At 36.6% G+C, this 23,637-nt stretch overlaps 5 protein-coding genes and 1 pseudogene across 7 annotated transcripts; 4 read left to right on the top strand and 2 right to left on the bottom strand.

Annotated features, from left to right (window-relative positions):
* Positions 1 to 920: 920 nt before the first annotated feature.
* Positions 921 to 2,810, bottom strand: LOC18588216 (GDSL esterase/lipase 5-like). Its single transcript, XM_007012474.3, has 5 exons — positions 2,546 to 2,810; positions 2,341 to 2,459; positions 2,014 to 2,244; positions 1,636 to 1,894; positions 921 to 1,513 (listed from the first exon to the last, which is right to left on the bottom strand). Exons 1-5 carry the CDS (start codon positions 2,808 to 2,810, stop codon positions 1,221 to 1,223), a joined length of 1,167 nt encoding a protein of 388 aa, XP_007012536.3. The 3' UTR covers positions 921 to 1,220.
* Positions 2,811 to 3,507: 697 nt separating this feature from the next.
* On the top strand, positions 3,508 to 7,628 carry SMU2 (RED family protein). Its single transcript, XM_007012471.3, has 11 exons — positions 3,508 to 3,713; positions 3,839 to 3,979; positions 4,096 to 4,145; positions 4,298 to 4,412; positions 4,733 to 4,781; positions 4,902 to 4,991; positions 5,425 to 5,493; positions 5,571 to 5,694; positions 5,884 to 6,242; positions 6,458 to 6,841; positions 6,945 to 7,628. Exons 1-11 carry the CDS (start codon positions 3,667 to 3,669, stop codon positions 7,224 to 7,226), a joined length of 1,710 nt encoding a protein of 569 aa, XP_007012533.1. The 5' UTR covers positions 3,508 to 3,666; the 3' UTR covers positions 7,227 to 7,628.
* Positions 7,629 to 7,828: 200 nt separating this feature from the next.
* On the bottom strand, positions 7,829 to 12,022 carry LOC18588214 (S-adenosyl-L-methionine-dependent methyltransferases superfamily protein). The gene is made up of 10 exons (XM_007012468.3): positions 11,818 to 12,022; positions 11,665 to 11,731; positions 11,040 to 11,105; positions 10,562 to 10,655; positions 10,330 to 10,446; positions 9,964 to 10,064; positions 9,519 to 9,593; positions 9,324 to 9,416; positions 8,685 to 9,037; positions 7,829 to 8,164 (listed from the first exon to the last, which is right to left on the bottom strand). Exons 1-9 carry the CDS (start codon positions 11,829 to 11,831, stop codon positions 8,693 to 8,695), a joined length of 972 nt encoding a protein of 323 aa, XP_007012530.3. The 5' UTR covers positions 11,832 to 12,022; the 3' UTR covers positions 7,829 to 8,164; positions 8,685 to 8,692.
* Positions 12,023 to 12,297: 275 nt separating this feature from the next.
* On the top strand, positions 12,298 to 15,227 carry LOC18588213 (RING/FYVE/PHD-type zinc finger family protein). 2 transcript variants are annotated; one of them, XM_018128345.2, is made up of 5 exons: positions 12,298 to 12,488; positions 12,734 to 13,698; positions 14,021 to 14,221; positions 14,364 to 14,559; positions 14,642 to 15,227. In XM_018128345.2, the coding sequence occupies exons 2-5, from the start codon at positions 12,829 to 12,831 to the stop codon at positions 14,824 to 14,826; spliced, it is 1,452 nt and encodes a 483-aa protein (XP_017983834.2). In that variant the 5' UTR covers positions 12,298 to 12,488; positions 12,734 to 12,828; the 3' UTR covers positions 14,827 to 15,227. The 2 variants fall into 2 exon arrangements, with proteins under 2 accessions (XP_017983834.2, XP_017983835.2); XM_018128346.2 differs by having other exon boundaries at positions 12,304 to 12,488; positions 12,780 to 13,698.
* Positions 15,228 to 15,824: 597 nt separating this feature from the next.
* LOC108663397 (E3 ubiquitin-protein ligase RSL1-like) lies at positions 15,825 to 16,633 on the top strand (annotated as a pseudogene).
* A 2,398-nt stretch (positions 16,634 to 19,031) lies between these two features.
* LOC18588212 (E3 ubiquitin-protein ligase RSL1-like) lies at positions 19,032 to 21,847 on the top strand. 2 transcript variants are annotated; one of them, XR_001929176.2, is made up of 3 exons: positions 19,032 to 20,184; positions 20,438 to 20,651; positions 21,641 to 21,847. XR_001929176.2 is itself a non-coding variant. In XM_018126575.2 (2 exons), the coding sequence occupies exons 1-2, from the start codon at positions 19,163 to 19,165 to the stop codon at positions 21,717 to 21,719; spliced, it is 1,101 nt and encodes a 366-aa protein (XP_017982064.2). In that variant the 5' UTR covers positions 19,035 to 19,162; the 3' UTR covers positions 21,720 to 21,847. The 2 variants fall into 2 exon arrangements, 1 of the variants encoding a protein (XP_017982064.2); XM_018126575.2 differs by lacking the exon at positions 20,438 to 20,651 and having other exon boundaries at positions 19,035 to 20,184.
* Positions 21,848 to 23,637: the final 1,790 nt, after the last annotated feature.

Raw genomic sequence — 23,637 nt, 5'->3', positions numbered from 1 at the left:
AGCTACCCATATTTCATTGTCATTCACATTGAGGAAAAAAAAATCACAAGATTCAGAGCCACATGTTGGCTAACACACGAGATTGAAAATGTAACTTTAACTCTGATGGTTAAAAAAAAAAAAAAGACACAAAAAGAAAAATTATGTAGTATAATCTAACTGAGGGTGACATTTCTCTTTTCAGTGCATTTCTATTTTTGATCTTTTCAATCCCATTAAATGATGTTTCCAATGGAACAGGAGTATCAATTATTTCTGCGAATTGTGGAATCAACTTACTTTGTTAGATTTGCCGTAAAATACTTAATGAACCTACGATTCTAGATTGGCATGGAAATTCAACCTAGACCAATTATAATAGTAAAACTATAGGAGGGATCGTACAAGAATTAGGTGTATATGTCACTTAAACAATGCTGGCTTTCGATTTATATTTGTTAGAAGCTTTTGTCTTGCTAGATAGGCTTTTCATAGGCACCAAGTGTATGAAATACGACTTTGTTTTCCGGGGCGGGTGGGAACGGAGTTGGTGGCTCAAAGCAATGTGGCCTGTCGCTGTTGGCTGTATTGAGTATCTTGTCTATCTTTATAAATGATGCTTGAAGCTGGGGTATATACCGCCATGTGCTCAATTATTGAGCTGATTAAATAATTTTAGTTTGATTGTTCATTTTGAAGGTTTTTAAATCTTCCCCTCGTTCAGCACGTGCAAAATTATGGGGGGTTACTAGTCAATGAATTGACGATTTGACATGTATGAAGATGATGCCACTGCTACATGGAATTCTCCGAGCACTTAATTTGTTTCACATATCCAGTTACGGGGTCGATAGCTTTTAGTCAACTTTGGAAATTCTGATTCATAAAATTTGCTTTGCACGAGTTTCAGGTGGAGTGCGATTTAAAGAGTTTAACTAGCTTCTACTTTGGGTTGCAAATTAGGACTAGTAAAGCAAAGCATTTGCGTTATTAACCGACCATTGTGTCGAATGGCGTACATTATTGAATAGATTCAGGAGGAAGCATCATGATTGCAAGGGCATTGCTTAGATGACTAATCTTTCTTTATTCATGATGTGGGCTTCCTGCTTAGCCACGACCCAAGCTTTTGCCTGCCAAAACAATCGGGTCCAAATTGCAAACCAGACTCATTGGAAAACCATTGACCTTGCATCCTGAGGAAAGTTAGGCAACCATCGTGCAGGGCCATGCCCGGGAAATTACTGAAACTGGTCTGTTTCTGGGGAATCAACTATATCAGCAATTGTAAGCTTTTCCTTGTTGAAGAAGAGATCTTCGAGGTTGTATGGCCCAACAGAGGAAGGATGTCCCCTCCATAGCGCCTTTGCGAATTGCTCGTGGATTCTCTCAGTGGGATGGAAAGAGTCCCACCAGACATGATCATCTGCATTGTCGCACAACTGGTAGTCTTTGACATTCTTTGTGCCTCCGCAGGTGAAAACACCCCCGTATGGTCCGGTTCCACAGCAAGCATTTACTCCATCCTTGAAACCTGTACGATGAAAGGAGAATGATTTATGATTACAGAGTGATGAGGAACGGGACACATGGGAGTAGTGAATGCTTGCTAAATTAGAAAAAACACGTCATTGCACTCGAATTAAGCAGACTCACCATACTTTGAGGGATTATTCATTCTGTCGTCTAGCCATTCATAGAAATTAGAATTGCAGTATTTGAGGCCTGGTAATATATGTTCAAGGTTCGTGAGGACAGCGTTTAAAGCATCGTTATGTGCTCGTGCAAGGGCGCTAGCTGCTTCAAGACATTTGCCTTCGTTGTCTTTGAAGTTCGATGCTCTAAGGGCTGGTAAGCAGCCTAGTGGAGACAAGCTTAGAAAGCCAAATTTTCTTGCTCCTTTCTCGTACAGCACCTGATTTAAAAAAAAAAAAAAAATACGAATGGTGTTAAAAAAAGTAGCTAAGATACTGGCTAGAGTCAGAGCGAAGTATCGAAGTTAAAAAGCTTAATTGGGGTGTGGAGGGCGCTTACTTGAAGTGTTTGGGTCAAGTTCCCGATGACCATTCCAACATACGCTTCAGGAGGATAAAATTCTTGCATTTTTGGATTACCTAGATAACCACCCATATAATCATTGCTTCCAATACTGATGAAATAAACTGCTTCTGATATAAGCTCTTTCGTCTGTGCTTCTCCTAACTTTTCTACTAATGATTTTTGCACCTCCTCAAAATTCTTTAGTTGTGTAGGAAGATCAATCACCTGATAAAGAGCAGAATAACATGTTCAAAGAAACAATAGAAAAATCTGTGTTTTTTTCCCTGACCCGTTACAGAAATAGAATCCTGAGTTCCTTACCAAGCCCTGATTGGTCTCAGGAAGAACCCCACCCCCACCTGAGGCAAAGTTAGCACCACTGGTAAAATCAGCAGAAGGTTGTAGAAATGGAGGAATCAGAGGCAACTTTGCATACTCGGCTGCAAATGCAAAAGGAAGCAAGTTCATGGAGCAGTCAAAACAAAATTACAAACCAAAAAATCCTGTTATAACCGTGATCTCATACCAACATAATCCACTATCACACGACCATCTGAGAATCGCCCTGTTGGTTCTGCAAAGAAGCCATTCTGCCCATACGGCTTGTAATGTGCTCTGTTTTCAGGGATGGTGTTGATGTAATTGTTGTTGCCAGGATCGACGGTAGAGTCTCCAAAAATGAACAGCGCACTACCCTTCTCTAGCGGGGTACCAAAACACCTGGAGGTAGTCGACAATAATAGAATTACAGAGACTTTGAAGAAATTTATGTAGGAGATTAGCTTTGCCATTGGGAATCTATACGGATTATGTCAAAGATTATAACTTTATATAACTTAACTTTGATAGCATTAACTTTGGCAGGCGGTACCTTCAATGTCTTGCCGTGTCTCTTTCTGAAAGATGCAACAGCTTCCAGTTCAATTAGACATATGTTACCTTGCAATCATCATCATGGAGTCGGTCCTTACCCTTAGCTAATCAAATATAGAATATTAGAAAGATAATTCTAAGTCCTTTTCCCCCTCTCTTTCTTTTCGCCGTCAAGTCCATAAATTCGATGAATAATTAATGTACAATAAATAATAAAAGTGTGTTAGCTATGGTATTTCTAAAATATTCGATTAATTTAGAAAATTACCACTAGTGCTCACAAGTAAAATGTAATTTAAGTATCCATCATTAAGACACATATTAAGCTGTAGTTTAATCATGATCACATCTGAAAAACTTAAGTTAAAATAAAATAAAGGGTGACGAGTTATAAGAGACGGCATCTCTCAACTAAGGGACATTGTAGAATTTGGACTCAAACATCAGATTTGGATAAAATAAAGAAAGCAAAACGCTGCGTTTGGACGAAGAAAACAAGTGGCGCACTGGCGGGTCCGCTCTTCAACTAACCGACCCAAAGCCCATTGGCCCAATATTCAATTATGAGGGTATTTGTGTAATTTAACACTCCTTCCTTCCTCCCAGCTCACTCCAAATCCGTATTCGCTCCTTTGAGGCTGACGTCTTCATTCCCAATTCTCTAAAACCCTAACTAGAGAAAATATTAAAAATTCGAAGCCCTAAACTCCAATAATCGTCGATTCACTGGCTTCGAATCCTGATTATTTGTAACAAACTGAAAACTTTTAATCAATGTCTTCCTCCAAGAAATACTACAAGGAGAAAATTGCTCGTCGTAAGTAAGTATTCCTCGCTTTCTTAGCCAATGCTTCACTTACATTTTAAGCATCAGAAAAAGTGAATTTTAGAGGTGGTTTTTTCCATGAATTTTGGTGGGATAGAATTGAATTGGTAATTTGTGCAGAGAGGAGAAAGCGGAAGAGCCAGAGCAGCCAAAGTACAGAGACAGAGCTAAGGAGCGAAGAGAGGATCAAAATCCAGATTATGAACCAACTGAATTAGGTTCTTTTCATGCTGTTGCTCCTCCTGGAACCGTCGATCTTCGGTGAGATTCTGCTTTTTTTTATTTTCATCCATAAGTTGATGCAGCTTTTGTATTGCATTTTACATATTTTTTAGTTGCTTTCCTCCTAGTAATTATTTTTGTATGACTATTTTTAGGTCAGCTGATGCTCATAAGATATCCATCGAGAAGAGCAAGTACCTTGGAGGTGCGTGGCTTCCAGCTGTTATAACTTGAGAAATTTGATAATTTAATTGATATGATTCCCGTAATGTATAGTTTTTGGCTTTGCTGGGGGAAATTGGTGCTGTTGTTTAACTGCTAGCTGTTTTAATTGATGTCTGCGTCTGTATTGTTCAGGTGATGTGGAACACACGCATTTGGTCAAAGGGTTGGATTATGCTTTGCTTAATAAAGTGAGGAGCGAGATTGATAAGAAGCCAGATGCTGGAGAAGATGGTGACGGAAAGTCAAGGTAATTAAATTTAATCCGATTGCATGTCAAAGGAAACCAATGTATGAGTTTTCTATGAGCTAGTACAAAGCTTACAGATCAGCCTTATGTTTAGCATCTGCTTATTTAGTGTATGAGCTAAATATACTGTCATTTTATTAGAAGAGCATCGACTTTTTTATCCCTAAGAAGTCTTATTAATATGAAGTACAGTGTTCAGTTCTGTTAGTTCATGTCCTAGCATTATACTTTTGTATGAATTAATGGCCTAAGTTGTCTGTTAATTGTGTAACTAATAATCTTGTAATTACTTTATTAACAAACCATTGTTTTTCTGACAGAAAATCAAAGGAAGACCAACAAATATCATTTCGCACAGCCACTGCTAAGGTGCAACAACTTCTTCAGATGTTGTGTTGTGGAATAATGTTTCCAATTTTTTTTAGAGAAATTTGTTTGTTTATTGCTTTGGAGAACTACTCAATATGGATACCTTTCTCCTTTTCTCAGTCAGTGTATCAATGGATAGTGAAGCCTCAGACTGTAATGAAGACAAATGAAATGTTTCTACCTGGTCGAATGGCATTTATTTTTAACATGGTAAGCCTAGTGCAGTTTTCTATTGTGTTCTAATTATTTTAAGAGGGGTGCTCTGGGTACTTTTGCCACAGATGAACCTTGAGCATTCACTGGTGTGATTGGTCCATGTTAACAAGCATACTTGCACGCTATCATGTGCTGGGAACGGCGTATCCTGAAAGGCATGACTGCCTGTAACATTTTCCTTATTGTATAACTGTTTCACTTAATGTTTTGGATCTTAAGCTGGGTTCACTTGCTGCTTACAACTCAAATGATTGTTCAACTTTGAAGAGAGAAAAAAATCTATTTTAGATACTTCATTTGAAGTTACTTGACGAGGATTTGAGACTATAATTGTGCCAACTTTTCATGAATAGCTTTGTTGAGTGTTCATAATTTTAATTCTATAATTCCAATTTCCTGACCTAATTTTTCCCCTTATTTGTTTCAGGAGGGTGGATATTCGAATGACATTCCAACCACCTTGCATAGGAGTAAAGCTGACTGTCCAGTGCCAGATGTCTGTATATCCTTATTGGGAATTTCCATTTTATGCTGGATGGTGTCTCTGATTTTGATTTTATATCTCTTGTGCAGGAAATGGTTACTGTCAGTGTTGACGGTTCTGTGCTAGATCGAATTGCTAAAATTCTGTCATATCTTCGCCTTGGATCATCTGGGAAGGTTCTGAAGAAGAAAAAGAAGGAAAGAGATGCCAAAGGTGTTTGCTATATTTATTTGTCTATTAAAAGTTGGAGGCTAACTTTCTAAGATAGGATTAGGTGTTGGATCAACAACCGTATTGTTGCATGTTGTTTTTATTTGTGATCATATGTTACTTTTCTGTTATTTGCTTTTAATATATATCTTTTTATTCCTATAACTAATATTTTCATTTTTCTCATTTTAGGGAAGGTTTTGGCTTTGGGAAATGAATATGATGAAGAGGACAAGCCATCAAAGCCTAATGGTGGAATGTCTAATGGTAGAACTGAAAAGGAAATTTTGCCACCGCCTCCACCCCCTCCTAGGAAAAATTATCTTGATTCGAGAGAGAAGCAGGGCCCAACTGTTGCTAGAGCAGAAGAGGATGACATATTTGTGGGGGATGGTATTGACTATGATAGTCCCAGGAAGGACATGAACCCAAGCCCTCTCTCAGAGGATATGGAAGAGTCGCCTCGACATAAGGAACGAGTTTCATATTTTGCTGAACCTGCTTATGGTCCAGTGCAACCCTCTGCTGCTCCTCAAGAATGGCAAGAACTGGTAAGTTTTTTTTAGATATCATTCATCCTTTGCTGGATTCAGGGGAAACAGATGTGCAAAAGGTCGAAATTGAAGTGTTATAGAATATGTTTGGAGATCAAATGGTTAAAATTAAGCTTGCCATTCATGTTTAGCTACTGAATTTTTGTTAAAATTAAGTTCTTATGTCCTTTTGCTGAATTATTCTGTATTCTGTTTTGACTGTTTGGTTTCAGAGTGGATATGATGCCTTGCAAACACAGGCTTTGGCTGGTGGATACCAGGGTGAGTGGCAGGACTACCAATATACTGAGCAAATGGCTTACCCTGAGCAATACCTTCAGGCCAACATGCAAGGTTATGATGTACAAGCAGGATTGAACATTCCACAGGATCCACGGTTCATGACTCAAGAAGAGAAGGATCGAGGGTTGGGATCTGTGTTCAAGCGGGATGATCAAAGGCTTCAACAATTGAGGGAGAAGGATGCTCGTGAGAAGGATCCGAATTTCATATCTGAGAGTTACTCTGAATGTTATCCTGGCTATCAGGAGTACAACCGTGAGATTGTTGACAGTGACGATGAAGATGACTTGTCGAAAATGGATATGGGAGGACGAGTAAGCTTTTTTCTTACCCCTAAATTGAAAGTTATTCTTCATTTAGTTTTGGTCTGAATTAATAGTATTGATGGTGATTATAATGTTGAAATAATTTGGACAGGCAAAGGGTCGTCTTCATAGGTGGGACTTTGAAACAGAAGAGGAATGGGCAACATACAATGAGCAGAAGGAAGCAATGCCAAAGGCTGCTTTCCAGTTTGGTGTGAAGATGCAAGATGGAAGGAAGACAAGAAAGCAGAACAAGGACCAGAAGCTCAACAATGAGCTGCATAAGATTAATAAAATACTGGCCAGAAAGAAGATGGAGAAAGATTCAGGTGGTGAAGGTGGACATCATAATGATGATGTGCAACCTGGAAAGAAGCTTCGGATCTCAGGTTAAAAGTTTTGGTTCCTTTTACCAATAGTTCGTTGGGCGGATGTGTGACTTCTGCGACGAATGTAAACTCATGCAACATCAATTCAAAGTGATGAAATGCCTGATTAAGTTTGGAAATAGGTGTTGTTTTAGAACTGTGCTATGATTGCTTTTATACCATTAGTGCTTTTGACGTACTGATATTCTGTAAAAAGGCAACTGCTCGTCCGCAGTTGAGTGGGAAAAATTTCTTTCCCTTTTGGTCTAAGAGTGGTGGATCTGGTCTTCTAGTTGTATAACGCCACCCAAATGGAAGACAGCCACTGTACTACTTTTTGTTTTATTATTATTATTATTGTCATTATTTTTTCCTTCTAATGTAAATAAAAGCATTAATGCATTAATGGAAGACAGTCGTATTAACTACATTTTACTCTTTTTCTCTTTCTTGTTTGGAAATAAAAAGAAGTTAAACAAAAGGTTATTATGCACTAAATAATGTCAGTTGCAGGGTTCTATTCTGTTTGAGGAAAAACTATTTATCCAATTTTTTTATTGCCATACAGGCACTATCTTGGAAAGAAATCAATTCCTGACCCCATGTCTACTAATGAATAAGACTAACAAAGCCTGAATTGGTCCAACTCATCCATAGAACACATTTTCCTCGATGCAATTTCAACAGGATTTGATCTGAAACTGTGTCCTTCTAGAAAGGGTAATATAATGCGTTATTAAATCAAATTTCAGAGGCAATTATATTGCGTCTAATAGGACACTTATAGAACTTAAATATTCAAACAGAAAAATTTTCATTTTTCTCATATATGCCTATAGACCAGTCCATTGGCCGAGTTACCCGCCTGAGACTGCAGAGTTCTACTTCCTACAGATAACCTTCCATCTCCACAACAAATGATGCGCAAGTACACGAAAACAGGTGTAGGGAGTCATCTGTGGATCTGCAGGCAAAACAAGAATAATCTAAATTAACAACATAACAGGAGGTTTCATATGATAGAATAAATTTATTCACAGATGCTAAAAGAAAAGTATGATCAGGGGTGTCTAGGATTGTAACACTTCCACTGTATATATTCAAGTACAACAGACCATTGTCATTTAGATGGTTCCAACATGATGGGTTTATTTCATGTTACATCGTAAGTAGTAACACATGCAGAATTTAGCAAGCTATTATCTTCCTCTTCAAGCATTATTTGCTGAGCTTAATATAAACCAAATATAATAGGATTTTGGTACCTACTTGATTTTACATGAAAAGGAATTAAGTAACTAAATATATTTATATGCCATGTCATTTTTCCTTAATGTAACAAATGAGGATGTCCAATTGCGCATCAACCCATACGTGGAAATATAAACGTAGAGAAACTTTTTAACAAATAAGGATGTACAATTGCGCATCAACCCATACGTACAAATATAAAAGTAAAGAAACTTTTTAACAAATTAGAAGACCTGAAAATTTAAGTTATCTTGATGTCTCGTAGAAGCCGAGCAGCCATTGAGCCGTATCTTCTTGCTTCCCAGTCACTAAGCTTTCCATCAGGGAGCCTTGTCACTTGGAGACAATCTTCCTTTATAACTTCACCATCCAAATCATCTACCCCAGTACCATTTCCACAGTTCTCTTCCTCTTCTCTATCTGTTTTTCTTGTTTTAACCTCATTAACTTGCAGGTCAATCCCTTGAGTCTTCTTGTCCAAATTCTCTGCACTAACAGCATTGTCTAGCTTCTCTGCAGTAACAGCTGGGGTCTTTAGTCCCATAATGAAAAGTTGAATACTTGGATGTTGGTACTTACTGTCCATCTGCATGGGATGAAGTAGAGGTTAAACAACTACAGCGAGTGACAGAATTTCATTAAAATCAAAATTAGATGAATATCTTATCTGAGGCTCAAACCTGCAGATAAAATCAAGAAAGGAAGAGTTTGACATCTATTTCATTCAAAATGAAGGATGACCTCCATTGAGTTGGTCATCAACAATTCAATAGTTATTAACCAAGAGTGATTATCTCAGCTATGCTCAGACCAATTTCCGAGTTAATAATAGAGCACAACATATAATAGAACTCGAGTGTAAAAATGTGTACCTTGGCTCTTGGAACAATCTTCACTTCAAAGAACTTTTTCCAGGTCTGAAGCATTTGCTCATGGACACTAGTACAACGGATCTCATGACCCAACTAAAAAGAAGCATTTAAAAACGAAAAAATGTGTATTAATAACAAATTTTCCTATTAACAATAGAAAAAAATTCCAATGGAAAATTGGAAACAGTATAATACCATAATTGTGGTTTTGGGGCCTGATAATGCAAGTATTGTTTTCAATAGGGGTCCCAAAAGATGCTCTGCATAAACCTGAACGGGTAAATAAGCATCAGTATCATATATGCAACTGTCCTAGATACAATGTTATGTTCCTATAACAAGAAGAGTAGTACTGCATGAATGACATCAAATCAATGGCTTACTAGCTCTGACAAGTTGGGGTATTTGCAGTCCTAAGGCTAAGACACATATTGGCTTTTTATTACAGACGTGTCAAAGCAATCAACAGTTTCAGCAAGTAACAAATGAATGACTAGAGTGGCAATAAAAGGTTCTGCACCTTACTACATAAGGATAGAATCACCACACTAATATCAGTAATTTATCACTTTCAACTGGACCAGTACTACAACACCTGAGACATTTTTTCAGCAAAAATGTATACTTCTGGAAAACTTACAACATCTGTACCAATGATGTAGTCAAATGGCAGAGCAACAGCTTTTATATGATCTTCATTTCCCCAGTCCAACTCTGCGACCCGGATCGATCCAAATGAATCTAAATAAACATAATAATCCCATGAGATAAAAGTACCATTCTAGCATTCAATTTCCCCAGTAGCATTGCTTTTGGTAGCAGAAAGGAACAATCCTCTGTCTGATTGTTGAATAACTCTTCTACTACTAAAAGCCATATCATTTGGTCAAGATTAGTTATGTCACTTTGGTGGGCAAAAGGAAATATAAATGAACTAAATTATACAAATAAATCTAAGTTGCCCAAATCCTATAAACTAAATAAAAACATCTGCAAGAAAGCACACCTGAATTAGAATTCATCTGCATGATCCTTGAAGTATTGCGTTCTATGTTTCTCCTCAACAATGACACAACCTCGATTTGGTCCGTGGAAACTACATCACATCCCAGCAATGCCATTCCTGGAAAGTGCACTTGAGTCAGAGTAAGCAATGTCCTACCAAATAATGCAGGGTCATAAAAGACCTTCTCCACAAACTGACCAAATGTACTAAATGTACAGAATTAGAAACTGACCAAACCCAGCTACTCCACAACCAGCCCCTAGTTCAATAACACGCCTTCCTTTAAGTTTTGACGGGCAAAATCTTCCCTTTCTGCAGTTCTTTTCCTGAAACATGTAAGAATTCAGCTTCATGAAGTTGGAAACAGAAAAATTGGCAGAAATAAAAACATAAGCCTGAGACCTGCAAGTTCAATAAAAATAAATGAAAAGGAAAGGCTTGCCCCCACTTAAACACTAAATATGCCATGGGGTTTAGATGACAGTATACTCATTTCAAGTCCTACACAAAGTTGATCAAAATTATAAAAAGAGGCCCCGTAAAAATGGGTTACAAGGTTAAAAGTGTTAAGAAGAAGAAGCAGATTAACAGTGTTCTGCAACCCATGTAAGGTTGACAACATAAACTCAACTCAAACAAAGGCCTAAAAATCAACAACTTTAGTTGCAGCAATGCAATTAAAGAGCAATAAAAAGGATTAAAATCAATACCAGAAATTTGGCAAACACCATTGATGAGTCCCAAACTGTTGTTCCTAAATGTTTGGAATTAGGATCCTGCCACAATGAGGAAAAATTTAGGAGCAAATAAATATAGCTACAACGGCAAGCAAAGCCTTGGAAAAAAAAAAAAACTGCACCATGCAGTGATTCTCGGTAACAGAATCACAGAACAAACAAGCATAAAGATGGAAGACTGAAAAACATGAAGTCAAACAATAATCTAAATATGCAACTATAATTTTCTTCCTCGGCCACACCAGTAAATGCAGGGAAACTTTTTTCCTCTAGCTTGTTGTCCACAAACTTGACTAGACTTTCTCGCTTTGTAAGTAGCACGAAGGTACATTCTTTGAAAGTGGAAAAACAAGAAAGAAAGAAAGAACAGAAATTCACTCATAACCATGCCTAGAAAGAACTTATTGCATCAAACAGATTAGTTAGCAAAAGAGTGAAACTATGGATGAACTAGAGTTCATCCTAGTTGGATATCAGCTTCGAGCGGAGAATCATTCCATCCTTTTAAAGATAAATTGTACTAAAAAGCATACCATCTCAAATAAGATAATTAATTGACAGAATAAGCAACCTCCCAAGAGAAATAATGACAAATTACCTGGGAGAACTGCAGTTGATGACCCAATACTTCAAAAGTAATTACAGACGTGCTTGGAGAATTCAACCTGACACAAATATTTACAAAATATAAATAAAAAACTTTGTTTTTTTTAAGTTACAACAATTACAGGAAACTAAAGATGAATGATACCTGTCAGCCTCCATTTGATCAACGTTTTCCAAGAGAAGCAAAAACCCAACACACGAACTTTAAACTCAAGAGAACCTTAAACTTGCATATACCTGTTACCAACTACATTAGTTCTTGAATCCTCGATTTCCGCGAGAATCAAAGTTCCTTTTCTTTTGGGTACGTGAGTTTCAGACCCAGTTGTGCAGAGAAAATTGTACCTTTATGGTTTTTCATTTGTTACTTTCTTTTTGACTCCACGGTTATGAAAGGGAAACGGTTTGTCCAGTCCAACCCCAGCCTAAGCAGCCCACTCACTGATCCAAGAAACAATCAATTGGGCGTTTCAGACCCAACCTATCACTTCAAATTTAGGAAAACCATAATCTTTTATGGGCCAGGAGAGTTTAGGATCTAAACGTGGCCCATTCCAATTCCCAGCCCATAGAGTTTTATTTTGTCATATTTCCCTTTTATTTTTTTATTTTTATTTTATTCGTTCAGGTTTCGTGCATTTGGAATTGTCCTCTTTCTATCCTCCTACGACTTCCACCAGAGAAAAATACTCACGAAAAAACCCCTGTCGGTCCTGCTTGTTCTTCTTCTTGTTTATGTTGTTAAGATTAAAGATTAAAGATTAAAGCTTCGAAATTAAGTCTTCCAATTCGATACGTTAATTTCCATATGCATAGGTATGAATTTTATCCCAATATTTATTTTTATTTTCATTTTCAGCCTTCGAACAATAAATTAAGATGAAAAAGTAACGTCTTGAATCCCTAGACGGAAGCAAAGTTGTTTTCTTTTGATTGCGTGAAACAATCCCGTTTTAATTATGGCATAGGAAAAGCAAAACATTATGCTATTAGAAATTTATTCTTTGCTCTGTTTTATGTTGATGAATTCGTGACTTCATTTGCAATTATTTGTTATTTAGGGGATTCAATTAGCGGCTAAGAGGGGTATCTATTCTTGAATTGCAGTGAAATTGCTTGTTGAATTTAGGAATTAGCTTCTTGGTGGTGTGGTTGCATGGCCAGCGTTGAGGGTAGGGTCTCGTATTCCACGCTTTCAAAACTAGAAAAGGAGAATAATAACGCGTATCAATTTGATGATGATTATAATGATTCTGTTTGGCCTGTGCCAGAAGACAAAAGTATTGTCCCATTAGGCTCGAAGTCAATGAAAAGAGATCACTTTTATCAGTTTCCAGCTGAATCTGAGGATGTTATTGATGGAGGTTATGATTCTGGTGATGATGTCTATAAATCAATGCGGAATGGCTTGCATCCAGATGTGAACTTGAAGAATGTGTTGAGTGGGTTATTTGCAATTGTAACTGGGCGTAATAAAGGCCCCACGAGTGTTTCTTTGAATCAGCATTACCAAAGTTCTAATGTCTCATTTTTGGGGTCTGGAAAGAATGGAGATACCTATCTGCACTCCTCGGTTTATATACCGAGTGCACCACCACTTCTGGAGCCAAGTGGGATAAATTATAATGCATATAAAGAGGTGTTGGAAGCTGAGCCTCCAGAGTGGCTTCCTGATAGTTCTACCACGGTTTGCATGCAGTGTGATGCTCCCTTTACTGCAATTACATGTGGCAGACATCATTGCCGGTTTTGTGGAAGGATTTTCTGCAGAAGATGTTCTAAGGGAAGGTGCTTGCTTCCTGTTAAATTTAGAGAAAGAAATCCCCAGAGGGTGTGTGATTCTTGCTATGATAGGCTTGACCCATTGCAGGGTGTTCTTATTAATACCATTAGCAACGCTGTGCAAGTAGCAAAACATGATGTCATGGATTGGACGTGCACTCGAGGTTGGTTGAATTTGCCTGTCGGTTTGTCCATGGAACATGAGATCTACAAAGCATCCAATACCTTGAGAAGCTATTGCCAGGTATGATCCTGATTTTCATTATTCATACAAGACGGTAATTTTGTTTGTCTAAAACTATTATCAACCTTGTGATTTTCTTCCCAATTCCCATGCTGTAATTCTTATTAGACAGTTCGTGTCTAGGTCATAACTCCCAACTAGATCAAATTTTCATGCGAATGGTTTTGCTTCATGAAATCATCAACCATGATACATGCCATTTCTTTATCCAGTGCTTCAGCTTAAATATCGAGTTGAGCTAATTTCTTGTATATTGGAGCTACATAATGGCTATATTCAGACACTGTGAGAAGCATCTAATAACAGTTGTTGAAATGGCCAGGTTGCTAGGTTGAATCCAGAGAGATCTATACCATTGGCAGTTCTGAAAGGAGCCAAAGGCTTAGCTATTTTAACTGTTGTTAAAGCTGGAGTTCTTGTTGCATACAAACTTGGGACTGGTCTTGTTACTGCACGAAGGTCAGATGGAACATGGTCTGCCCCATCAGCTATATTCTCTGTTGGTTTAGGATGGGGTGCTCAGGTGAACTTTCGATTGAGATAAATATATGCCCAAACTAGCAGATTATACACGTCTAGGCAGCTAAGGATCAACTTCCTTCCCAGTTCCAAAGTAATTATATGTACAATCTATTAGCTAAATGTTATTTTTATGTGTTTTCCAGATTGGGGGTGAGGTCATGGATTTGATAATTGTGCTTCATGATTCGAAAGCTGTGAAGACATTTTGTAGTCGAATGCATTTTTCTCTTGGTGCTGGATGCAGTGCTGCTGCAGGACCTGTAGGGAGAGTGCTGGAAGCTGATCTTCGGGCAGGGGATCGAGGCTCTGGCATGTGTTACACTTACAGTTGTAGCAAAGGTATTCCATGGTGCAATGTATTTGTACTCTTCTTTTGAGAAGTTTGTCAATTTGTTAATCCATCCTGTTGCAAATTTTGCAGGGGCATTTGTTGGTGTGTCATTGGAAGGGAACATTGTTGCAACAAGAATGGATACCAACCTACGGTTCTATGGTGATCCTTATCTCACCACTGCTGACATACTGCTTGGGACAGTGGACAGACCAAAGGCTGCTGAGCCCTTGTATGTTGCTCTGGATGACCTCTACTCTAGCCTACATTGTTAGTTTAACACCATTTGGGTATGGTAACTTGCTGCAGCTTGTGAAACAAGCAACAACTTGACTACTTGGTGCAGTTCCTGCCCTGGAAGATCAGTGATTGTACAGCATGAAGTTGCCTTTCTTAGTTATGTGGATATGGATGAAGGAATATTGTTTCATGGACAAAAAGCTTTTATTCTCGCCCTTTTCCATTTCATAAGCCTAATTTCGCATTGGATCAAATGTGCATCTACATTTGTCAAACAAACCGGTCAATTACGATGTAAATATTCATATTCTTACTTGTGTATATTCTGTTTGGACAAATGTGATGGCTTTGGGTACTTTGGGCTTGTGTGCTTGATTCAATAATATGTTTGGTGAGAAAGGGAGCAAAGTTTAGCTGCCTATCTTTATTTTCCGTAGCCAATGCAGTCATTCTCGCTCGTAAGGTGATGGTACTTGCTCTTTCTTTATATCAGCCGACTAGTGGAAAAGCAAGGAGGAGGTCTCTTTTAAAATAAAATAGTGGCTAAAATCAAACTGTCATTCTACCAAATGACTGTGTCAGTCATGATAACAAGGTCCAAATTAATATATCCGAGGGAGGGACATAAAATATACGACTTCACCTCATGTGCTAATTTTTTAGGCTTGGATGGGTCTTCACGAATTTTGTCAAGGAAGTAGCCTCTGTCCTGCATCCCCTGCGATGAAGCCAGTAATTGCAATATATTTGTATCACCACTGCTATTGATATAAAGGATATATTTTTTGTTGAAAAAGTTGACAAATATATATATATATATATATATTATTTATTTATTGCTACCATAATAACATGATAATTCATAAGTTCAATGTCTTTCATAATTTATTCTACAAACCTTGATCGTCTTTGAATTATATTGGAATCTTTCATAATACATATATATTTCTTTGCATATACTATGTAATAACAGGCTTGTCTTCTCTTCTGTCCCCATTTGGTGTATTGATTGAGCTAAGGAAAGCCAGTCTCCATGAGTCTCTTTCGAAAGTTCAAGCATCACATGCAACAAAGAATCAATCTAAATCAATGTTGGCAGCTCTTCACATTTCTTGTAATGAATCAAGAAAGATGGGCACCAAGATGTGTAAGCTTCTGAATGTCTTATGCAAAAAAGTTGAAACCGCATCCATTTTAGATGAAGACGAGAATTACTTCACGCCCTCAGACGATCTTGAGATAGAACAACACTCCTTGAATTCTGCAAATGACGATGACACCCCAACTTTGTTCTGCAAAATCTGTGTTGAGCCAAGCCAAAACCCCTGGATGACTGTTTCAACCTCAAAGGCTGTGCCCACTTTTACTGCATTGAATGCACTATCAAGTACATCGAATCGAAACTTGAAGATAACGTAACCTTCATTCCTTGTTCAGTAACAAGTTGTCGAGGGCTTTTGGATCCTTGACTTCTGCCGTGATATCCTCCCAAGAGATTTGTTTAACAGATGGGGAAAAGCCCGCTGTCAATCTGCGGTCCTTGGCTCTGAAAAATTCTACTGTCCCTATAAAGATTGCTCAGCACTGTTGATTAATGATGGGGGAAAGGCTATTAAGAATTTCCCTTGTCCCGTTTGCACGAGAGAATTTTGCGTGCAGTGCAAGGTTGCTTGGCATTCAGGTAGAAATTGCGCAAGGTTTCAGAAACTGGAAAAGCTTGGCGAAGGTGCAATGTTAGTTGATCTGGCTAAGAGGAAGAAGTGGAGGAAATGCCCTACGTGCAATTACCATGCGGAAAAATCAGCTGGTTGCTGTTATGTGCGATGCAGGTCAGTAATTTAATTAGTTCATCTTAAGATTCTTCCAAGTAATCATTAGAATGGGTTCGTTATATATTATCTGTGAAATTTATGTTTCATCGTACAACTTTCATAATTCATACCTTTAATCTGTTAATAATGTTGGGTTTTATTCATTTGTCTTTCTATATATATTCATGACTGATTACAATTGACTTGTGAATTAGAACAGGTATTGCTTTGTAATTAGTATACGTTGTAATTTGAGAGTTGCATCAGTAAATCCCTTCTCAGTTCTGGGTTCAAGCTGGAAAACCATTCTGCCATGAATCTTTTACTCTTCCCATGATTGAGGTTCCTTAATTTGGCTAGTGTATATATTGTTGATCTCTCTGCTTTTAGTTCCATGGATGCTTAGTCAAATCACAAGGCATTATTTTTCTTTGATTTCGACATATCGAATTACTTTGTGATCACTGCAGTCCACTCAAATATCTTTCTTGTTCTGTTACAAGTGTGGAGTGCGTGCAAGCCGCCATCTTTGCTTCAAATACCTTCGTTAGTTCCCATCAGAAGTTCCTCAAATAACTGCTTGTTGGGTTTATTTGATGTGAAGAGTTGTAATAATTGTACTCGATGTTGAGAAAGTAGCATTACACCCATGTCAGTTGAGAGAAACAGAAGCTGACACTTCTTTAGGTTCAGAAATTCTGAATTTAGCACTGGTTGATCTCTCATTGTTTACCTTTAAACTAATGATAGCAGCCCAGTTCAAGCATTAAAATTTCTGACTCTCAACATCTTGCTCTTCATTGAGTTTGAATAGAATATAAACATGGAAGGAAATGTTAACTTGGTTAGGACTTATATATCAGCTTAAACTTAATTCCTATGTCATTTTTTTTTTCTAGAAAATTGAACTTGACATGTCTTTGGAGATGAATTAAAACCAGAACAACTTGAAGTCCTAGTGGCGTACCTTATGGGAAAGAGCAAGTAGTTGCAGATGCACCAATGAACAGAATGCTTCGAAAGTATTTGGAGTTTCTCAACTGAAGAAGACAGATGTATCTGCATGGCAAAACAGAAATAGATGTTTCTAAGGAATTATGAACAGAAATAGAAATTGATCCTATTGTTATTATAGGAAACAAAATCTTACAGATATTTTAGTATTTTTTTCAAAATCTAAAATAACTTATTACAAGTTTTTTAGGAATATTATTTATTATATATTTAATTTCATTTCTTATTTTATGAGCAAAAACCATTGATTATCATTAAGAATACTAAAAAAAATGTCATGGACAGATATCCTCCTCTTGCTGTTACTATAGATAACAAATTATAGGTTTGTAACAAAATCTTAAAGATATTTTAGTCTTTAGAGGATCTTATTAACTATAGAGTAGTTATTTTGGTTACTAAGTGAAAAATATATCTTTATTTATCCCTTTTTTAAACCTAAAAGAACTTAGGAGTATAATTTATTTATTTCATTTTTATGAGTAAAAAACGATTGATTATTATCACTAAGAATAAAAAAAAAATGTCATGGAGAGAATTCTCATGTGTTACTATAGATAACAATATATTAGAAACAAAGTCTTACATATGTTTTAGTCTTTCACGAGATCTTGTTAACTATCTTAATAAGATAGTTATTTTCATTAGTGTGTGATAAATATATCTTCATTTACTAATTTTTTTAACTTAAAAGAATTTATTATAATAAATATTTACAAGTATTGTTTATTTTATATTTAATTTCATTTATCTGTTTTTTTTTTCATTTATCTACCTTAATAAGAATTTATTTCGATAATGATATCCTAAACTCTTTCAAAATTTATTATAATTTTTTTTATAATTGAAGAAAGGGAGATTCAAATCTTACTTTTTAAACAAAAGGATAATACATTAACTAATAAATCAAATGTTCAGGTGCTTAACTTTTACTATGATTACTATATGCAAAATATCCCTTCATTTACCTTTTCCATTGCCTTCTTACAAAAAAAAATTATTAAAGTATTTCAAGCTATTATTAATTTTATATTTAACGAATGTCTTATTTAATTATATATTTTTATGGAATGTGAAGAGATCAATTTATTAATTAAAATTCTCAAAATAACACTTTAACCCATATTCTTAAAGTTTATTCTAACATATTTACTATAAAAATGATTAAAAATATGTATATAGTTTCAATAATAATAAGAATAATAGACAAATATGATTAATTTTGCAAACAATTAACGGTGTAAGGATGATTATAATCATGAATTGTTTTGTGCCTACTTTTATTGTTTGGAGTTTAAAGGAATATATTCAAAGACACTTTGATATTAATCAATTAAATTAGCCTAATAGTATCTGATATCCAAACAAGGTACTGAAAACTACAAAGACCAAGGCATACACAAGGCTAAGTTAGGACTGTCATAAAACAAGATAGCTGACTCGGTGATCAAAGGATTTCCAATCATTATTGTTCGATTAGAATTACAGAGTTTGAACTGAATACGAAACTATCGGAGTGTGAAGTGTAACCCCAAGAGGCACAGCCATGGAAATCCCACCTCCCTCCCCAAAAAGAAACCCTGAAAAAAGACAGGTTCGAATTCAACAAGCTTGTACTTTCCCCATGATTACCATAAACGCGATTGATGAAGAAGCATCGAAAAAGAAGAGGAAAATGGAGAGGACAGATTTTCCTCAGCAGGTTGAGATTGTTGACCTTGAGAGCGATTTGTTTTCTATTACAGCCATTCCAGACAAAGGCACCACTAAGAAAAACGCTATTTCAGTAGAACAATACTGTGAACAAAGAGACATCCAACTTGCCATCAAGGCTTCGATGACAACCTCGGACGATAACTACATAGATCTCAACATTTACGATGATGATTTGTTCGTGCTTAACTTCGAGTCCCTAAAGACTCCTCCCAGAAAGAAGCGTGGAAAGAGAAAGAAACCCTTCAGCGATTGTTCCATAACTGAGCCTGGAGAGTCGTCAAATTCCAAAGCCGTCCAAGGCCCACCTTTTATCTGTGAAATCTGCGTTGAACCAAGGCAAGCAAACGAGTCGTTTAACATCAAAGGTTGCTCCCACGCTTACTGTAAGGATTGCATGATCAAATATGTAGCTTCTAAAGTACAAAACAAGATTACAGCCATAACTTGCCCCGTGGCAAACTGTGAGGGTTTATTAGAACCTGAGTACTGTCGCAATATACTTCCAAGAGAAGTTTTTGATAGGTGGGGAGATGCTTTATGCGAGGCAGTGATTTTAGGGTCTGAAAGGTTTTATTGTCCTTTTAAAGATTGTTCCATGCTTTTGATTGATGATGGAGGACAGGCTGTAAGAGAATCGATATGTCCTAATTGTAGGAGACTGTTTTGCGCACAGTGTAAAGTACCTTGGCATGCTGGGGTTGAATGTGGGGAATTTCAGAGGTTGCATACAGATGAAAGACAGAGGGAAGATATTTTGTTGATGAAGCTGGCTAAGGACAAGAAGTGGGCTAGGTGCCCAAGATGTGGATTCGTTGTTGAGAGAACTGAGGGCTGTAGGTATATGAGATGCAGGTTAGTTTCGTTTTTCAGTTTCCCCTTTAGTTTTGTTTCTCAAATCGATTAATCTATCAGTTTTTCAGCTTATATTTGGTTCACTTGCGTATAGGCATATGTAATTATCTTAGTTCTGTGTTGATTGCTACTGTTTGAATGGGGACTTTTGATGGCATTAACTGTTTGCTGTATCTTTGAGTTTGAGATTACTACATTTTTTAAAAACAACTGGTTTGTAATTCTGCATTGCTTTGCCATTTTTCAACAAAAGAATCTGTTCCTCGGCGCCCTTGGAACCCACTATGGATGATTGCTCAACATCCTTCATCGATTTGTTGACTTGTACAAGAATTAAGAATTTCATTGCAAGCTGAGTAATTGACATATAAGAGGACTATAACCACTGATAAAGGCAATTTGGCGTAGAGAATATTTTTCCTCTGAATTTCGGAAAGCAGAGTACTTCAGTCTAAAGCATTAACAAGGTGCATGACATTCTTGTTCTTTTTTTTTTTTTTGAAAGTGCATGACATTCTTGTTCTACTATCGGATTTGTTGTAATCCACTTATCCTGATACCACCTTGAGCTTGAATGAAAAATTTCTTACTCCAAGTGCTCAATGTATCTAGCTTTTTAATTGAGAACTGCCTTTATCTAAGCAAATTAATAAACATTCTTCTTAACCCTCACATGTTCAAATCACTGGAGCAGAGCCAAAAGGAAAACTATCCCCCTAGCTAATTCTTATGGTACTTCTGTCTACATAAGTACAACTCTAAACTTGTTTGCCTTTCAATAGAAAATCTCCTGGCAATTTGAATGACTGTAACTATTAGTCAAAATCAATGTGTTTAGCATCATAGCAATGTTCTTAGTTATCAGGAAATTGTCAGGCCAATATATGATCAAAATTAGTATCTCGTTATGACATTGAAAGATTAAGCATAAAGTTTTGGTATTGTATTGAAAGCTTTAAGTCATGGAAAAAGTGAAAATTGCATGCAAAATCTTTTGATTCTGTCTCTCATCTTTCCTATATTCATCAGCAAGTGTTCTGATATCATGCTTCTTTTCTTCTTCTGATCTTCATGGTAATTAAGTGATTCTTACGAAACCTGTGAGGCTGTGACACTTCTAATGATAATATTGTCTATCATATTGTGTTATCATTTTCAATATGTCTTTGAAGTGAATCATAGATCTCATCATTTTTTTGGTGTTTAGTCGAATTCCTTGGAGAGACAACTACAAATTATTGTTTTGTTTTACATTGCATTGAATTTTTATTTTCGAAATAATTCAATTTATCAAGTAATACATTCAGCTGATTTAGCACCTTTTAGGTGTCAGTCATCCCCTGCACTTCGGTCTGTTTAGTACTTGTTGTGCTGCTGAAAACCCTTTTCATTTTGCTGTTGAGCTCTCAACAAGCATAAACATGCTAACTAAATTCTCTCGATGTATCTGCTACAGGTGTGGAACTGCTTTCTGCTACGACTGTGGATCAGCCCAAATGGATGGTCACCATTATTGCCATAAATGTAAACGTTAAAATTTCTCAGATGCATTTATGTGCTTCCTTCTATATAGTAATTCTCTTGGTTATTAATTTTGCAAGACTGACATCTACAACAACGATTTTCATTTCTTAATTATAAGGAAAGATGTCTCTTTTTCTTATTTTTTTTATTTTTGAACATTCAAAAAGAGTGGACACCATGATATTGGATGAAAATCATGGAATGGACATATTAGGTATACTGAATTACTAATTCAAATTTGGTCACTCACATTCAGAAAATGGTTTAATTTTTTGTGGTCATTGTTAGATCAAGAATCTAGTATCCAAATTGCTATAAAGGGATTAAGAGTGTAAACCACTTTTAAGTTCTGACAGTGTCTAACCTAGGACTGGAGCAAAAAAAAAAAAGGGATTCTTTAATTTGCTTAATCTTGTAAGCTTGACTACTATGCCTGATGATCTCCAACATAGCATCCTGTCATATGCATTTCAGAGTTGCCAGGATTTTAATCCCTAAGCTGGTTTTGGAGCTTCTCCTCTATGAGGTGACTACTACTAAATGCATTGTCAATCCATATAATTAAAGTATATTGCTTTTTTAGGGACTTTGCTATCTCATCAAAACTTGACAGTCAGTCTTTTGAGAGAATGGAATATGTCACTGTCCATTTAGTCATGAAGAAATACAAAGAATATAGTATGTTTTTCAGCTATGTTTATTCAGTCAGGATGATGGGAGTCTATACTCGCCTAAAATAGGGGTAACTTTTTCAAGTTTGCAAAGAACAAAGAATGTAGAATCTAGTATTCCATTTTGATATGATGGGATTAAGATGGTAAACTTCTGCTGAGTTCTGGCAGAGTTTATCCTAGGAGCCAAAGAAAGAAGGCATTGCATAATTAGCTTAACCTTGTAACCAGGTTATCATGCTGGAGGAAAGCCTACCTAGCATCCTGTCATTAGTGTTGCATTGCTACATGGAATTCGATGCCTAACACCTCCATCTTGGAGCTTCTCCTCTGTGAAGTTGGCGACAACAGAAAACCAAAAATAGATCTATACAATAGTGACTCATGATCAATGCACAGCCGATCCTTATCGCTGCAATATTATTCCTTTTTTAGGGACTTAGTATTTCACATCAAAACTTGACAGATAAGTCACGAAAGAGAACAGAATTCGTTATGTCCATTCAGCCAGAAGAAAAGCAAAGAATGTAGAATGTTCGACAGCCCTGTTTATTCAGTCAGGATGAGAGGAGTTAATTGCTCCTGTAAATTACAGAACTTGTTTAAAGTTCCAAGGAATCAGTAAACAGAGGAGCTTGAGCCTCGTGGAAGTATCTCATTTTTTACAGAATTAACGTCCACAACTTTTTGAATTAGCCTCGTAGTGTGGCAATTTCATCACCTTGATGCCCCAAAAACTGTTCATTATGATGCCCTTCCCACTTATTCCACGTGCAAAAAGAACCAACCGATGCCCTCAAAGCCTGAAACAGACAAACACTTTAAAATTCCAAAATATCTATGGCAATGTATTCAGTGGATCACTAATCATAAACCCTTTTTCCTTCTTGTTACAGTGCATCTGCTTTGCCCCAAAAATGATTAATTCTCCATTGGCTGTACATCTATTTTTGTCGTGAAACGCTTGTAACACGGCTTTTTATTGATGATGTTAACAACACATGGAAAGAAAGGATTAATAATTGATTCAAAGATAGCTAAGATGAAATGATGTGCCTCTTAAGCTTTAGACTTAAGCAGCAATCAACCACTTCAACTATTGTTTTCGTACACACAAAATCAAAGTCCCAAATACAGCAAATTCCATTAGCCTTATCTGGCCATTTGTCTGCTATATTTGACAAAAAGGAGTCTTTCAAGAAACCAATTAAACTTAAGCTTATATTTTGCTAAGAGATTACTGGGATTTAGAGGTTAT

This window comes from Theobroma cacao, chromosome 9 (genome assembly GCF_053813885.1).
Source record: "Theobroma cacao isolate CCN51 chromosome 9, ASM5381388v1, whole genome shotgun sequence".
In the NCBI taxonomy this organism is placed as follows: domain Eukaryota; kingdom Viridiplantae; phylum Streptophyta; class Magnoliopsida; order Malvales; family Malvaceae; genus Theobroma; species Theobroma cacao.
Note: the sequence above shows the minus strand (reverse complement) of the source record. Positions and strands in the feature narration are given on the sequence as shown.